General features: G+C 42.5%; 1 protein-coding gene across 13 annotated transcripts in view; it reads right to left on the bottom strand.

The window, feature by feature from the left end:
* Positions 1-7,067: 7,067 nt before the first annotated feature.
* The window catches only part of RBFOX2 (RNA binding fox-1 homolog 2), a 201,262-nt gene continuing 189,645 nt past the window's right edge, over positions 7,068-18,684 (bottom strand). For 6 of the 13 annotated variants that reach the window (XR_006415771.1, XR_006415772.1, XR_006415773.1 and 3 more), the window contains 2 exons: positions 13,027-14,658; positions 7,068-11,576 (listed from right to left, as the gene is read on the bottom strand). Coding sequence is in view for 5 of the 13 variants with exons in the window: in XM_044441078.1 (XP_044297013.1) it covers positions 11,532-11,576; positions 13,027-13,099; positions 14,570-14,658 (207 nt within the window). In the remaining 8 variants the exon portion in view is untranslated. Of the gene's footprint in view, positions 11,577-13,026; positions 14,659-18,684 lie in introns of those variants that run through there. The other 7 variants (XM_044441078.1, XM_044441082.1, XM_044441079.1 and 4 more) reach the window with 3 other exon arrangements.

Below are 18,684 nucleotides of genomic sequence, written 5' to 3'. Positions count from 1 at the left end.
CTCCAGCATGCCAAGTGTCCCTTATTTTAGATTAACTCTTCATTTTGGATCAGTTATAGACAGTAATCACGAGAAAGTCAATGCTCTGTAGCAGTTCCTACAAAAAGTAATTTATAGAGCTCCACAGCAGTGTGGCCATGCCTTGTTCCCCTGCTGAGACAGTGCTCCATACTAACCAAGATTGGAAGGTCAGCTGATGAGGATTTGGCCACCACTAGATGCAGCCAGGTGGGATTGGACCGAAAGCAATTAGGAAAGCACTGGTGTACAAGGAGAAGGAATATGATCATTTGAAAGGGAGCTGACAGCACTCGTTTTGTGGCTGCGTAGGTTCCTTGAATGGGCTACGGCAGTGATGGGTGAAGTTCCATTGAAAGTAATGCAATGTTGAAAAAGCCTTGCTGGAGTAGCTTTTTCTGCACAGCTGATCATTTCTGCCCATTCTAAACACATTCCAACCATCAGAATCATGCCAGGACACCTCCTTTTTCTAACCCTAGCCCTACCCTGGTGCACTCCCTTAACCCTAATACAGGGCTAAAGTTCCATTGAAAGCAATGCGAATTTGAAAAAGCCTTCCTTGAGTAGCTGTTTCTGCACAGCTGATCATTTCTGCCCATTCTAAACACATTCCAACCTTCAGAATCATGCCAGGACACCTCCTTTTTCTAACCCTAGCCCTACCCTGGTGCACACCCCGAACCCCAATACAGGGGTAAAGTTCCATTGAAAGCAATGCGATTTTGAAAAAGCCTTCCTTGAGTAGCTGTTTCCGCACAGCTGATCATTTCTGGCCATTCTTTTAGAGACCAAGTGCCAAAAATGCAACCCAAAACCCATCAGAGGTTTCCTCACATCTGGCCAGTAAAAGTGACTCGTGGAAGACTCAGCCAGTTTTATTGGCTTAATTTTTGTATGGTATCTCAATAAAACAGATTGATTAACAGCACATACATGGCTGTAGTTGACTACCCCTGCTTTTCTTTATTTAGCAGGCACTTACATTGCCTAGGTATAAGGATGTAAATTTAAATCCTCAAATCTATTTCACTACAAATGTCTTTCATTGTTGACCTAAGACCAAATCTCCCGCCACAGGCACAACACTGTGTGACCCTTCAAAGCTTTTATCCTCCCTCCCCATTGGCTGTGCAGGCTCTGGCAGATACGAATTGGTGATCAAAGCTCCTGGAGGGCCTAAGTTACCTACTCCTATTCGCACAAGATAACTAACAGGTGGATTGAAAGATCCTGCATTGCAAAAGACTAGACGCAAGTCTACTTTCCTCAGTGCAATTGCCTGTACTGGATACAAGTCCCCCCCCCTCCCCCGCCACCGCCCAATTTAATGGCCTCATGAGGAAACCTGTAAATCATGAGGACAAACAAGATTCCCCCAGTGCCTACAAAAGGGATGCCAATACGCTTTTCACAAATGTCCTGTTCGTTTCCATTTGGAGGTGCTCTTGGGGAGAGGGGGCATTTCAGAAGCACAGTGAGCCTAGGCAAAAGGAGTGGGGCCAAAATAGCAGCATGAAGTAATCCTTAGATGATGCATTTCAGGGTTTCATTATGAGAAGAAACTGCACCAAATGATCAGTGGCTAGAGAAAAGGGGGAAACACCAGAGGGCCAAATCAAGACCCAGGATGGCTGGTTCTTGGCACCTCTGCACCTCTGGTACACAGAAGCAAAACCTCCTGATGCAAACACTGCTGTTTTCAAGAAGCGACAGGCTGAGGTGGCAACATTTTTGAGCTTGGGCAACAACAAATGAGCTCATTTCTATTTAAGAAAAAGAAAATGCATGGACCTTAATTGCCTCTTTCTAAAAGGAGGCTTTACATACTACACAATTCCTAGAGGAAATCTCTTCCTTGTAGGAACAAAAGATGAGTAGTCAGTAAGTACTATTAGTTATATTTATATCCTGCCTGTCTTCTTGCAAAGAAGCCAAGGTGGCTTGCAAGGTTCTCCTCCACCTCATTTCATCCTCAGCACAAAAAGCCTGTGAGGTAGGCTGAAAGACAGGGTCTGGCCCAAAGCCACACAGTGGTTTCATGCTGAGGGGGGATTAGAATCCAGCACTCTTAACCTCTCAAGAGACCCAACTCGTAGAGATCATTCTCCCTATTTCTAATGGTCAGAGGTGAGTGCCAATGCTCAGGTAGGGCAAGTGGTGCTGCTCACACAAAAGTGGATGGTACCACTGGGCTTAAAGGAACCCTATGTTGATTTTATTTCATTCCTATATCCACCAATAGCCAAAGCTCTCTGGACAGTTTTGCAGAAGTAAAAACTGATTTAGAAATAATCCATAGAGTGGCTGATGGAAACAAAAACAAAAATGGTTTGCAGCTTCGGTGAGTCACCTCTGTTGCTTGAGGCCCAAGTGGCTTCGGTGGCTCAGAGCACTTTCTACCAGCTTCGACTGGTGGCTCAGCTACAACACTGTCTGGAGAGAGAGAGTCTGCTAACAGTATGATTAGTGCACTGGTAATCTCTAAGCCAGATTACTGCAATACATTGTACATGGAGCTGCCCTTGAAAACTGTTCGGAAGTTTCAGCTTGTGCAAAATGTGGCAGCCAGACTAATAACAGGGACCACACATTTGAAGAAGCAAACATTGGTTTAGAAAAAATCTATGATGTAGCTGGTGGAAATTTTAAAAAATGCCTAATGAACTCTGAGCATGCTCAGTGGGCACAGGAAGCTGTCTGACAACTGAGGGGCAGGTGGGAGAGGAAATAGAGTGGAGTACTGGAATCCCTAAAGAGAAGCACTCCACACTTTCAGCCCATTGCTATAAATATAAGAAATGACCTCTGTAGTTCAGCATCCTGTGACCACAAACCTGGATTAAGCTTGCTAAGGTTTTCTATGAGGTAGCCACTTCCGTGAACGTAGCTGCAGCGCTTATCACTCTTATCACAGTGCTTGCTGCTAGTAGCAAACAGCACTGAGTTAAGGCTAGCTCTGCCTTGGGTGCTCTGTTTTTCTATTAGAAATCAACATGGGAAGAAATCAAATCAAACAAATCTTTGTTCTAGTCCCAGACTGCCCAAGCTGCTGTCAGTAGTTATGCATATAAATTGTGAAACAGCCAGTTGCCCTTCCTAGAGAAGACACATGGTTTGTATTGTTGGTAGACAACTCTGCACTCCCTGCTCTAATTTTCTTTTAATCTTTCAGTTAAAGCTCAAAGCCATCAAGTGTGTCTTTTTGGCGCAGCCTATAAAGACCATTTTAGGTGGCTATTTCTAGACAGAATGTGGATCTGATGGTTTTATTCCTACCCCTTCATGAGATGAGTTGGTATAAGAGCAGCGCCGAGCATATCCTTAGGCAAGCAAAATGAAATTTGGGGGGGGGGGTGGAGGGAGAAAGGCACCAAGTGGGATAGCAAGTTTCAGCTCACACCAGAGAGAAGATGCACACTGCTGAATCTCCAGATGATTCGAAGTAGGATTTGCTTACAGGAGCAAGGGAGCCAACTGCCACTTGGTCTCTCAGAGAAAAAGGTCTAAGTCTGCCTTCTGGTATAGCACATATTGAGAACCTGGCAGCACTATTTGGAATGAAACACAGATACATCCTTAAATCTTAATATTTTTCCAGTGCATCATCATTTCTGTTGTGCTTTCTGTGCATGCTTGAGTGAATCACTGAATTCATCTAAAATAAATATTGGTTTCTCCATTCACTTTGGAAAAGGAAAAATCTCTACTACTATGCTTAGGAATAAAACAGCTTCCCTAGCCTTCCCACTTCACTGTGTTTATATAGCTCCTTAATACAGTAACATCTGCATCTGGACTGAAGTTACCCAAGACACTCTGGTAGAAGACTACAAACATGATTGAATTATATGGCTAATGCCAAGCAAGACTGGCAGCATGTTGTTGCAACATACACACCAGCACAGAAAATGCAGAGGTGGAAGTTTCTTTCACAAGATATGCTTGAATCATCCAAAGGCTCAGAGTTTACTGTTTTACTGATTGGTTCTATAAAGGGCAGCACCTCTTCATCTCTATCAAAACTCATCACTTCTGAATGGATCACAAAGGCCTGAACAGTATCATGAGGTGGGTGCAGAAGATTTGAATGGGCTGTGGTGTGCACATGCACACACAAATTGAAGCCTACTTTTGCCAGCAAACATTTCTCATGACATTGTACAATATATCCCAGGACTTCAGACTGTGCTGTTGAATTTCCTGAATAAAATCACAAAATTATTCATTCATTTGCTTTTTTTACATTCTCCCTTTCTTCAGAGTGGCATTTTAAGCCTCACAGTCCCATGGTTGAAGCAAGTTAGTTCCAAAGAGGTGGCCTTCCAGGGATTTCTCAGTTAGTCTATTTGGTTCAATGAATAGAGTTAGATTTAGTCTAGAGAAATTAAGAGTTCAAATTCCCACTAATGAAAGTGGGGAATTTCTCTCTCACGCCTTTCTTTTAGCGTTATGGTGAGGATAAAATGTGGGCAGAGTGAGATCAAATACACCAGGGTGGGCAGAATGTAGGCCTCTAGGAAATTTGTGGTGGCTCAACAAGGATTTCGGATTCCAATTGTTTGCAATAGCAGAAAAAAACCCCTTGCCTCACACCCTAAATTCACAGCTGAAATCAATCACATTTGTGTGGCAGGACTTTGAATGCTGCTTGGTTCTAGTACTCACCAAATTACTGGGCTTATCATTGTTTAAACTAAATGTATGACTTTTGCACCCAGCCCCACTGGGTGGATCTTGGGGTTCTAGTAAAAAGCAATAGATCTTTCAAGCCTGAAATCTGCCTACACCAAACACTACATCAAACCCCTTGGAGAAAATGCAGAATAAAAATATAAGTAAATATTGAAAACCTGGCTGTCCCATACCCAGCCCTCTGAATAAGGAAATTGCTAAATAAGAAAAAAGCAACTCCTGTCATATACTCTTTACCAGTTGATGAACAGTCTCTTGAAAATACATTCAGCAACAGATAATGAACTGAATGTGCAAAGTCTATGTACATCCGGATCAGTCACCAGATGGCACTGTTACGAAGCTCAGTGCACCCATGAGCAGCTGTAAGAACAATGCAGCTTTCAAAGCCATTTCTAAGTAGTGTAATTTGTTATTGCTCTATTAGGCTTAGCTGCTTGAAAACAAAAATGCTAACATTTTGAGTGAAAGCATTTTCTACCTGCTCACCTCAAAACACTTTGTGAATGTCAATGCATTAATTAACCTTCAACATCTGTTTGCAAGTGGTTAATTTCCTCATGCTCCAGGTTCCTTGGGGGCTCAGTAAGCAACTCCCCAAGCCTTTCCAGGCATTAGTAGGGTGTTTAGGAAAACCTCTTGGGAATGGTTGATCTCTACCCTATGAATCTACCTCTGTAAGGGGCAGAGGTAGATTCATTCAAGAGTTTGGTACACGTTGACTGCTTTTCAAATCATGATGGAGCTATTTTAACAAATGCGACAAGCCGTATTTGTCTCCTGCCAAGCAAGAGGACTGGCTTTACTTCAGTCCTGCCACTCTACATTTTAATTTTGATAGCAGATAATTGGCAGACATGAACATGGGAAAGTCATATATAGAGGCAGACCCACTGTCTCTCTACCCCAGTAACATGTACTATAAGAGCAGATCTCCAAGGGTTCAGGCAGCAAGTTCTTTTGCCATGGTAACCCTGCCTGGCCACCTGGGGGCAGCAGGTGGTGGCTTGCTCGCTCGGAGATGGTTTTGGACTCATTAGATCTCCGAGTGAGCGAGACACCACTGCACGTGCCCAATGCCACCTTGCGTGCACCCAACAATGCCTCACCGGCCCCCCTGCCCACCCACCCCCCACTGGCACGCAAGTGTAGCCACTGCCTTTCAACTGGCCCCCTATTGAAAAAGTTTGAGGACCCCTGATTTAAGGTCTGGGCCCACACCACTTGTTCTCTGCTTAGTTGCAACCACCACACTGTATGCATCACCAAATTAACCTACTGTGGTGTTGGGACTTGAAAAATATCCTGAAAACATCCATTATCTTGGATCCTGTGCTGTATACTAGCACACCCGATAGCTGAGGAGTCATCAATTAATGACAATACTTAATTCTGCTGAGAAGCACAAGAAATAAGATTCAAGACTTGCAAAATGACTAGTACTTAATTCCGATCATGGGCTGATGAAGTCCAAAAAAAGGATATTTGCCCCATCAAGCCATGGATAATCTAGAGAATCACTGAATAGAAGATGGTCTACAACTACAACTTGAGAAGCTCAAGTGAAGAAAACAAGAACTGCATAACGGGCCCACTCCAATGTCATTTGTCTTCCAGACCCCAAAAATCTACACAGGAACATCTGAGGAAAGCAATCTCATTAGACTTTTCTGTGAGCCCCATGAGACAAGCATTGCCAGTAAGGGAACAGCCTAGGGCTTGAAATCAGCCACAGAGGCAATACTCACCCACCCATCGGTAGCTACAAACAAGTTGGTGAGAACACAGTACCGCCTTTTCAATGGGGGCTCTTCATTTATGGAATCCCTTTCCTGTTTCAGGTTTGTTCCTAAAGATTTTAAAAATTTCATTCCCTCTTTGGTTAGGAAATGGAACTAATTATAGTATTTGTTTCAACTGTATAAGGGTATTTTATGAATTTGCAATGCACTGCTAGTTATTACATGTTTTATGCTGCTCTTTAGGCTTCCATTTTAAAGGAAAAAATAAAAGTATGTGCAAATTAGATGACTGGTAATATTGATGATGATGTTTCATCCTTTTGTGTTTAACATTTTTGATTGGGAAGACTTCCAGCTTGGAAAAAAAGAATACAAAGTTCTTAAATAAAATTAAGAAATGCTGTAGGATTCCAAAGGGTTACAAAGCAGGCCCATATAAGACTGACCATTTTTTCAAGTCTACTTACTCCAAGCTTCACATTTTTATCTTAAAGTGGTCAGATCTATTCTCTAAATCAAATCAGAACATGCTGCTTGTAAAAGGAAACAAGGAATGGGAGATCCACAAGACATTAATTTAGAGGCTTGGAATATAAACACTGAATCCAGAAGTGGTGTTTCTTTCTTTTATTTAAAAACAGTGCTTCATTACCATTTGCAAAGGGTGAGGAAGGGCTCCTCCCTTGCTTAGAGTTTATAAAAGCCAGCAACATGATCAATAATTTATACACATGGATAGTAATACAAAAAAAAAGGAAGAAAAGCTAAAGATCTAACTACTCCGACCTTCACAATTCCAGCTACTTGATAATAATAAGAGTAACCCAATGAATACTGTATGGTTTGAAAGCTACTGTACAATATGATACTTAAACAGGGGGAGGGTGGGACGGGAGGGCAGGAGGGACATTAGAGACTGCCACAAAGTCCTGGGATGCAGATACTACTTTTCCAGAGTCAGCAGGGAAATGGGACTCTGCTCAAGCAGCTTAGGCATCCTGAGAAATGATCCAGAGGAGAGGAGAGCATCAAACTACAATGCATCCTATGTCCCAAGGGTACCTGGCTGGGAGTGGTGCAGGAGATACTGCAAGACAGGAAAGTCAGCCTGGGGCATTTTAGGCCTTGTCTTGAGCAACACCAAGTGTTACTAATTCATCTTGAGCAGTTGGTATAAACTCTCAGCTTGGTTCTGCCCTGCAGTCATGCCTTACATTTGTCATTGTGCCAGGGTTTTGCCCCAGCTATTTACAAAACAAATTTAAAGCCCGAATTAAATCTCCAGAAGGATTAACTTAACCACTTATTAGACTCCAGGCAAAGTGAACTGCAACTATTCACTATTTTGAATACATCGGCAAGATTCCTTGATGGTTGCTTTTCAAAGCAGCAACAAATGCCCTTTATTGTTCCACCCCTGAAAGAGAGAAAAGAAGAAGAAAAAAGAAAGAAAGAAAGAAAAAGCTTCCAATTTTATTCCATCTTTTAAAAAAGAAACCACTAACTAGGTGGCATGATGCAGATTTCTCACCAAATTAATTCTCCAGTGGACGGCTTTAGGGAAAAAAAAAGTTGGCAGGAAAAATTGCAACTGCTGAGGAGCAGGCTTTCTACCCACTTTCCAGTCTTTGTCAACTGGCAGGGCTTAGGTTCAACTTATCTAGAAGTCTTCCCAACTATTCACTCAGACTAAGTTACAGTGGGGGATTATGCTAAGTCTGGTGTGTCCTCTCCCCACCGTTATTTCTGGCAGCCAGCTCTGAATGTTGACATCCTACTGCAGTTCGCTTCCCAGGGCAGGAGGCAGGAAAGATGCAAGTCTTGGGTTTAATTAGATGCAATCAGGGGGTTGGGGGAGAGAAGAAAACACCCACAAAATACATTGGAAAGACCAGATTCACTCTGACTACCAGAAGACAGTTTGCTCCATGAACTCAGGGTTTAGTGTCATTACATTGTCAATAAAAGCAACAGCAAAAGAAGACTGGGTGGATAGGGAGTAGGCAGAGAGGGCTGGGCTGCTCAGACTATACTGGCTCTTCACTATGTCTGCTAGGGTTTTCATTTTCCTATTTTACAACCAGTGCAAACCAGTAACACACTCTTAAATCCTCTCCAACCCAATCCTGTGCGAAGGACCCCTCCGATCCTAGTATGCTGGAAGCCAATAAGCAATATTCTTTCCTAGGCTACCTGCAAATTCTCCCTTTAGGTGTGGGACACAGCAAAAGACCTATCACTGAAATTTGGTTTCAATTCTTGAAATCCAAAGTGTCCCCCACTCCTAATCTATCAGATATCTGTAACAGGAAGAGAATGTATGAAGTTTTTCAAAGCCTTAACTTTGTATGCACTTCTGTCTAGAATCAAAAGGTAAACAGTACCTTGCTAAAAAGTTAATTTGCAACAAAGTTGGTTTGTTTGGACATTTTTAGGCTTTGGAAAAATGGAAAGGTGAGAATGAATCTTTAACAACAGTGTTTTTCACCATGGATCTCACTTTGTTTCACAATGGAGAGGTACCTTGGTCTTCCATTTTAGAGATAAAACAAATAACCAAGCAAAATGACTTGGCTAAGGTCACCATGCAGGGCTGGCACTGTAGCTTTGATGAGCACCAAGATGGCTCAGTCACAACCCTGAAGCACGGGGTGGCACTCAGCTCCATTACTGGAGCAGACACACTGCTCAAAACATGCACCAGTATCCAGACTATTCATTATTTCAGCTGGGGAGCCAGTTGGCCCCAAAACTGTGGTAGAGCTACTCAAGCTGCTCTTTTCTGTAATGCTAGCAGAAGGCTCTTTGCAAATAGTTGGTGGCTCAGTGGAGGAATCTTTGCTGTGTCTCATTCCTAGGCAGGAGTCTGACCCTGCCCTCATCTGCCTTGTGATGCACACAGGCTTCTGATGAACATAACACCAAAAAATTATACAAACCAGAAGTTCCCTCCTTCTTCATTTCCTTGATTTTGTGAAAGCCCTGACACCCCACTCCCCTCACCCCATTTTCAAAGTAACTAAAGTATTTATATACAAAAACAACAGAAATTGTCATAACAGCAACAAACCAAACTTTGGCTTGAAAAAACAAGACAACAAAATCAAAAAGTGGCCAACAGGCTGGCAGTTTGGTGTCACCTTGTTCCAAAGAATCGACATTGATAAGAGTCTCTAGCTTTGTGAAGAGCTCCCCTGCCCTTCTTGCTTCATGCATCCTCTCTAACATCCTTGGTGCTCTCTGGCAAGTACGAAAAGGGCTTAATGGGAGTGGGAGTAAAGATGCGAGCTGTGTATGGCTGGGTCAGTGCGCTTCCTCAATAGCCCTGTTCACGGAAGGATTTCAGGATGTCTCTGTTCCCATGTTGACATCACTGGTGGGCAGGTGAATGATGGCAGATGAGACAGCTTCGGCTACAAGTCCACCTCCTAGCTGCCCTTTCAGGGTGAAAGGTCACCCAGTACCAGTTTAGGCAGGCCAAGGAGCCAAAGGAATTGTGCTTCTTTAACATGTAGGGTTTTAAAGGTAAAGCTGCAGAGAATCTGCAAGAGGTGTTGAGAGAATCATGACAGCTAAGAGGGCAAAGCAGGATCTCTTCTGCCCCTTTGATTTCCAAAATTAGCGGCAGATATTTGAGAGCAGTGGTTTGCTTGTTGTCACACACATGCTGCTATAGCAACTTACAAGACACCCACTGCATAAAATAAAGGGCATTCCATGTACAAGTAAAAAAAAAAATTAAGGGAGAAATCTCTGGGCTCAGAGTCAGCTCACAACTTGCTGTATGCACCCACGCTGAGCAGTCTGATACAGATTTCTCTTCAAAGAGGTGACAAACTACTAAAGGCTCTGTGTTGCATATCAAAAGGAAGTTTCCTCTGTTCTTAAATTGTGTTTCTGAAATACGTTTTTGCCTCCCCCGGATGCCAAAACTATACAACAATGACTTCAAGAATAGTGTTATGACACAAGCAGTCCTCCCCATTGCCTCCATCACTTTCCTGGGACCATGATCCAAGACACATTTTTTTCTTTTCATGCAATGTTTCAGTGGCATACTTGCAGCAAGTCTAATTGTCTTAGGGTGTCACAAGAAGTGGGTCTTGGGCACTCAGATTTTGGAGCAGCTCAGAGTGGCACTGGTGCAAGCTTTCCCCACCATCATTCTTCTTAACTCCAGGCTGTGTACAACTCTGTCATCATACTCCTTATCATCAAAGATAAAACTCTCTCCACATGGCTTCAGGTTCTGTAGTCATTGTCTCATATCTGCTGTTTCTCCAGCAAAGAAAAGAGGGAGAGGGTGGGAAGAGAGGAAGACCATAGCAAGTGAAAGAAACTAAGAAGTTAAGCCTTGGTAGTGGACAACAATCACTAAAGTTAGGTGTATGTATAGAAGCAGTAAGATCACATATTCATTTCAAGTCTTGTCCCCTAAAACCATTAACAGACAAAGTCTTTGGGCAGCTTTGAGGATTCTTGTCTTGAAAACTGTAAAATCTTGACGCTTCTGGAACTCTCCTGAGCCCACGTGTACCAGATGGAAATAAAATGGGGGACATTTGTGTTTCTGACCAGCCTGCAGGTTCCAGCTGCAGCCAATTAGGACTGCCCTCTGTAGATAGAGGGACTGTTCCTCATGGATCACAGGCCTCAGGGTCCAGACCCAGGTAAAACAAATATCTGCATGTTCCTGATTCCTGATTGAGTTCCATGATGTTGGTTCCTAATGGTGCTTCTTAGCACTGTTCAACTCTTTTGTGATTGGTAGGATAAGCTACGCATATACAGACATGGAAATGCATTTTGTTTACCACAGTTAAAAAAACAACAACCAGAAAAAAACAAGAAAACAAAAATGCACAATCTTTGGAACAAAAGAATTAAAGGCAGAAATTTAAAGGAAAAATACATATTCAAAGAACATAGTGAGGTATAAAAAAGTATTTCTCTTGTTTTTTTTTTCTTTTGTTTTCCTCCTCTTCTTGCTATAGAGTTCCTCTACTAGTAAATATTGCAATAGCCAGGCCTCATGTACTGGGGGGGCTGTCCCACTCGCAGGGGGCTCATGTCACTTCAGTAAGGGGCGAATCGGCTGTAGCCACCTCGATATAAACTTGCCTGCAGAAGGTCAATGGAGAAGAGAGAGTAGTAGTTAGCAGCCATGGGACACCTGCAAGACTCTTCCCCTCTCAAGATCCAAAGTAATGAAAGGAAGCTATGGAAACCTCTGCTCCCTCAGCCAGTATTTCCTGAGGCACCAAGTGACTCAGCCCATTATAAGCTTTCTACATCAACAACACTCTTGGTCCTGGACTATCTGTGACTATGTCCGTCTCTGTTCTCCTTGTCCACAGTTCCTTTTCTTCTTTGTTCTGCACTCCACTAGTTCCTCTGTTTCCTTGCTTGTTCCTTCAAACTAAACAAGGCTAATTTTTTCTGGAACCAGCCTAAGGAGCTGTGTATACGTGAATTAAATCAGACCAGAAGTTGCTCACAAGTGACACACAGTAGTAGACATACTGTTCCTTGTAGAAGACCCAGGAAAGGTTAAAAGCAGAAAGTAAGGTGGTTGGGTGTTATGCCTCAGCTTAAAAACAAACCCTGCAGGAATCTGCAATCCCTTCAGGTCAAAAAGGTATAGTAAATCAATCTCTAAGTTGTTTTTTAAAGATTTGCCTTTTTAAAAAATACAGTAAAACCTTGGATTGCAAGTAACTTGGTCTGTGAGTTTTTTGCAAGATGAGCAAAAAGTTTTTTTCTAAATTATAACTTGATAAACGAGCAATATCTTGCTGTACGAGTATTACGCACGCTTTGCCTGCCGAGCTGCAGCTGTTTGTACAGCATCGTCTCCCCTCACCTGAGCACGCCCACGATTGCGCCCATCGCCTCCCCCAGCGTGCCTGCTTCAAATTTTTGGGATTTTTTAAAAAAAAGTTACAGAATGGATTAACCTTATTTACATTGAACCTTATGGGGAAATTCGCTTTGATATACAAGTGCTCTGGATTACAAGCATGTTTCTGGAACAAATTGCGCTCACAATCCAAGGTTTTACTGTATGTAAAAAACAAAGTTATGGCAGTTCATACAACCAAGACAATAAATCAAATCCTTGGATCCAGAGATGCCTACAGACATCAAATGTACACAGAAATAGAATATAAAAGCCGTATTTGAGTCCTGGTCTGGGAATGCTGATATAGCAGCTGAGTTCCTACATTACCTGCCATTTACAGATTCTGTCTGTGCATTCCATTTAACAGGACTGAGTGGTAGGCAGCATTTTCTCGCACATGTTTGCCTTTCTATTTTCACCATTCCTTAGCCACAAGGTATAATGCTACCCTTCCTCCTCTGCTACAGCAACTAACAGATATATCTTATGCTCATTTACAGCATGATTCTATGCACATGTAAGCACTATTAAAATCAGTGGGGCTTACTTCTAGGTAAATATATTTGGATTCCATTGTTACTCTACAACACATGGGACTATTTATAGGCAATTGGCAAAGGTCTCTTGGTAAAAGCACAAAATCATGATGGGAAGAGGGGACATACTTACCACAGCGCCAACTCCATAGCTAGCAGCAGGGGCAAGAGCGTGGTAAGGGTCTGCTGTGTACACCCTGCCATAACTGAGGAAAAGGAAATGGAGGAGAGAAAAAAATGTCACTTCACAAAAGGCTTCTAAGGCATATTTGTCACCAAAGGAAAGGAAAGAAGCTAAAGGAGTAGTTTATTTCAACAGAGCATTTTGGTGTTAATATATGGTGGTGTCAACCCCAAATACTCAGCACCAGAATAAATATATTTAAAAATGTTTAAAGAATGCTCATTTTGGATTTATTTTCCCATGCAAAATTGTTTTAAGATCTGTATTTTGCTCCATAAAGGGTTTATTATGGAAAGACTCATAGTTTTCGACTTTAAGAAATCCCTAACTCCACAAAATTCCAATTAATATCATGACATCAGTAAGCTATCATTCCACATAGGCAATGAGAATCCATCTTTGGATGGAATGAGGAAGAAAGCACTGAAAGGTGCCACTGTACTATCAAACAGAACAGTGTGAGAGGTGTTTGAAGTAAAAGATGCCGAACTAATGTTACATAAATTGTACATCTATGTAAATGCTTTGTTACTTTGTAAGCCAGTCTTACTTATGGCAATTGTATCTACTCTCTTCTCACAAAGTTTATTATCAAAAATATTTAAGGATGAAGCGATGATCATGACTATTATAAAGGGATTAGGAAAATTCATGAAAGAGATGATTATCAATGACCATTAGGAATGGTTTAATATTACCTTAGTATTAGAGGCAATATGCCACTGGACACAGGTAGCTGGGAAACATGAGCAAAAGGGGTGCAATTCACATCCAGTTTGTGGGCTACTCATTCAGGTACTTGGTTAGCCACCATGGAAACAGGATGGTGGACTAGAAAGGCCTTTTATCTGAGCGAGCAGGGCTTATGTTCTTAAATCACTGTAGCCATTCCACTGGTAGACAAAGGGGGGTACACCCAAAATACTTTCCAGCAGATTTTAATTCAGTCCATTTACTAAGTTCACAAGCTACTGTGCCCTCACAGTGATATCTAGTAGTCAGTATAGATAAGCAACTTCCTATGTTTGCATCCATATTAATCTTTGAAGGAAGAAAACTACCAAGCACAATGCTACAAGCTGAACATCCTTATTAAGTCAGTCACAAATATGGCAAAGGTTGGACCTATTTAGTGCTGTCCTTCACAAATTCCATTATTTTCAAAGCACTGACCAGACAACAGGCAATTCTGACAAACACATTTCCGCTTGCCAGCTCCTATAGACAATGACCCTAAAGGTCAGTGCCTTGCCTAGTAACAAAGAGCAGACACATGGTTGCAAAACCTGGCTGTCTCTTTGTCATAACACAGCACCATATGCTTATGACTATCTCTCGTTACATTATATCTGCTAGCTATAAGGTGCACTTGAATATTATAAAGTTTTTCATCAAGAGCAGATGTATTAAGGAACATGGGCAAAGCAGTGTCAAAATGAAACAGTGCTCTTCTGATACCAAGATACACCAAAGCCACTCCTTCCTTACATACCCATCGCTGTAAGCCGCTGCAGCAGCTGCAGCAGCAGTGGCTGCTGTCGCGGTAGCTGGCTGCGCATATCTGTAGGCTGCATATCCACCCTGCAGAAAAGAAGAGAACTAACTTTATAGGTACCTGTCCCCTCACACAAAATGGAAACATACACACATAACACAGAGGAGAAATGTTTCAAACTGCATCAACTCCCATGTCACAATAAATCATGAAAGTCTTCCCAAACCCATCTATATTTTGATATCCCCTGCCATAGTGGCTAAGGGGAAATCCTGTATCACAAAATAAGCAATTCAGGTGGATTACCTCTGCTACAGCAGTCTCTGTAAGGGAATGAATCAGCAAAATAACAACAAAACACTCTGACCATAAGCACTGTAAGAAGTTTCTCTGGAACAAGTAATACACACTATTATTACCACCACCAGAATAAAGTACTTGGCAAAAAACAAACAAACAAACAAACCTTTCTTTGGTTTTATTTGAGGGAAGGGGAAAATTCCTGGTGTTCAAATGCAGACATCCCACTTCATGTTTTGCCAACAGGAGTTCTAAGTCTCCTTTTCTGTTTACCCTTTAAGAAACTCCACGTAGCTATTGTCCTGTTGTTTCCCTTTTTAATTAATTCTAATACCAGCCTGCCCTGTGGAGTGGCTGCCTCCCCTAGCTGGAGAGGCAGCTGCTGTGCTCCAGAGGCAGAGCCCTCATCAGTGGCTACTTCACAGAGCCAAGACCAAGGCAACAGCCAAAGGGCATCGCTCATTGAGTGACTGCTCAGGTGCTGGGCTCCGGCAGGGGAAGAGGGCAGACTCACAGAAGTTGCTACTGATCAGTTTAGAGTTATCATATATCTCTCAATAATGTTTCTGGGTAACTTTAGGAAGCAAGGGGGTTCTCCCATTACTGTGGCCATGGGTAGAGGGTGGTATGGCACTGGGGAGTCAACAAGCCAGCTGAGGAGAAGAGCGGCTGGATACCTCAGAGCTATCCCTTCTTTTGGTTGTTTTCCTGGCAGCCTTACCACCTTGCCCTTGGGTCTGAGGGTGCTGCTGCTGAATGCCAGGTCAGCCCAGAATAAGACCTCTCTCATTCATGACTTGATTCTGGATGAGGAGGCTCACTTTGCTTGTGCCACTGAGGCTTCCGTAGGGAGGCTGGGAGGGGTTCAAACCGCTCCTTAAAAAAGCCTAACCAGGGCCCAATGGATGCGAATAATTATAGGCCAGTGCCCAACCGCCCCTTCCTGGGCAAGGAGCTTGAGCAGGTGGTGGCTGGGCAGCTCCAGGCACTCATGGATGAAACGGATTATCTGGATCAATTTTAACAAGGTTTCAGGCCTGGTTTTGGTATGGAAACTGCCATGGTCACCCTGTGGGATGACTTTTGCTGGGAGAAAAAAGGAAAGTGAAAGCCTGTTGATTCTCCTGGACCTCTCAGTGGCTTTCAATCCCATTGACCATGGTATCCTTCTGGATAGGCTGGCTGGGTTAGGAGGAGGTACTGCATTCAGTGGTCCTGCTCCTACATGACCATTTCCAGAAGCTGGTGCTGGGGAATTTTTGCTCTGTGTGGGTACCACAGGGATCTATTTTATCCCCCAAGCTCTTTAATGTCTACATGGCACTGCTGGGGGAGGCTATTGGGAGGTATGGGCTGAGGTACCATCAATATGCAGATGACATTCAGTTCTACCTCTCTTTTTCATCAAGCCCAGGTGAGGTAGTAGCCGTTCTGAACAAATGACTGGGCATGATAATGATTTTGATGAGGGCTAGCAAACTGAGACTTAATCCAGAAAGATGAAGGTGCTGTTAGTGGGTGGCTCACCTGTCCAGTTGGGTGATATTCAACCTGTTCTGGATGGGGTTACACTCCCACTAAAGAACAAGGTTCATAGTTTGGGGGTGCTCCCCAATCCAGAACTGTTGAGGCACAAGTGGACTCAGTGGCATGGAGAACATTTTATCAGCTTAAGATGTAATACAGACCAGAAAAACCCTATCTGAGCAGATTGAGCCTAGCTACAGTAATCCATGCTCTGGTAACCTCTCAATTGGACTATTCCAATGTGCTGTATGTGGGGCTGCCGTTGAAAACCTTCTGGAGACTTCAACTGATCCGAAACAGGGCATCAAGATTGTTCATGGGGACTGGCTTATGAGAACATATTACACCAGTCCTCTTCCAGCTGCACTGATTGCCAGCTGAAGCTCAGGACCAATTCAAAATGCTAGTAGTAACATTCAAAGCCCTAAACAGAATGGACCAGGTTATCTGAAGGAAATGCCACATTCCATATATTTATTTATCTTAATAGTTATATACCAGGGAGCCAGTGTGGTGTAGTGGTTAAGAGCATGGGACTGGGACTCAGTTGATCTGAGTTCTACTCCCCACTCAGCCACGGAGCCAACTGGATGACTTTGAGCCAGTGACAAGCTCTCAGACCAGCCTACCCCATGGGCTTGGTGTGCAGAGCAGGAAGAATGACGTAAGCAGAAGAAGATGAAAGTAGTAGAACAAGAAGAGGAGAATGATGTAAGCCACTTTGTGATCTTTGCAAGAAAAAAGGCAGTATATAAATCTAATGAATAAAAAAGCACCCCATTCCCCTAGGCTCTGTACCTACCTGGAAGCTAAGGTCATCTTCAGGGGTCCTTCTCCTGGAACCCCCTCCAAAGGAAGTAAGGAGGCTGACTACCAGGAGAAGGTCTTTTTGGTTGTGGCACCCCAGCTATGGAATGAGTTCTTCAAAAAGATGTGCCTGGCTCCTATTCTGTATTTTTTTTAGCACCAAGTGAAAATCTTTTTATTTTCCCAGCATTTTAACAATTAACTTTTTAACTTTAATATTGCATTTAATCCTGTACCACTGCTATACATCTGTGCTGATTCACCTGCAATTGCCATGGTTTTATTGTCTGATGTTATTTTCCTCTTTCCAGTTTCTATGTTTTTAACTTTCATTAACCACCCAGAGTGTCTTGGCTATCGGGCAGTATAAAAATGAATGAATGAATGATACCTGAAACGTCATTGTGTTGTATCAGTGAAAGCCAGCCCACATTTTTCATTGACACCCTTCCATAAACTCCTTATATTCTATAAAACCTTTCCTGAACTATTACTATTTCAACCCCTTTTTGTATCTGCTATTACTACATTTAAATCCCACCTCCATATTTATTCAACTTTATCGCTCTACTTTCTTGCTTACGTGCAACCTCCTTTGACCTATCATCTTCAAACTGAAGGCCTCTGATAGCTTTAACTTTCCCACCCTTATCATCCTGCAGTTGTGCTAGGCAATAATATATTGATTGAAAATGAAGGAGCTGAAGTTCAACACATTGTTGTTGACCCTGTTACTACTAGTAAACATTGCTACAGATTAGATATTTCTGAAGTAATTATGAAGGAAAAAATCATGGTCCACTCCTAAGATGAGATGGCAGGAGAATGGAGCATAGAAACTTCCTGTTTTGAGAATAAAAATCAACTTTTAAAATAACTAAAATGCAGTAAGCAACTAGTGCAATCATTACAAAAAGGAACAGTAGCTTCTTACTATTGTCATTTCAATGGATATATTTAAGAAAATTTATGTGAAAAACAATATAGCTCTAATACTATGATGTTCTGTGGAATGGAAATACCACTCCCTTTTCTGAAATACCCACCTGAAACTCATCCAAATAGCTTATACAAATTAGAAGCTAGGGAGGTAAATCCTGAGAATCTTGAAATGATGCAAATTAAGGCTGAGGTTTGTTTGGCTTTTTTTAACACTTCATGTACAGGAAGTCTGTGCAAACCTGAGAACTTGCACATTCAGCCAAAAGGACCATATTGAGAAAGCCTGTGTGGGGCAATGGTAACAGTGATGGAATGGGACTCAGAGGAACTCAATTCTAATCCTCACTCAGTCATGAAGCTCAGTGGGGGACTTAGGGCCAGTCACTGACTTCTGTACCACACCTTCCTCACCAGGTGGTCCTGAAGGTAAAGCAGAGAGGATTATGTAAGCTGCTTTGGATTCCTTGGAGGAAAAATGGTGGGACATACATAAAATAAATAAGATACAAAACCAATAAGATGATATCCAAGTGATG

This window comes from Varanus komodoensis, unplaced genomic scaffold (assembly GCF_004798865.1).
Source record: "Varanus komodoensis strain SLA01 unplaced genomic scaffold, ASM479886v1 scaffold39, whole genome shotgun sequence".
Taxonomy (NCBI): domain Eukaryota; kingdom Metazoa; phylum Chordata; class Lepidosauria; order Squamata; family Varanidae; genus Varanus; species Varanus komodoensis.
Note: the sequence above shows the minus strand (reverse complement) of the source record. Positions and strands in the feature narration are given on the sequence as shown.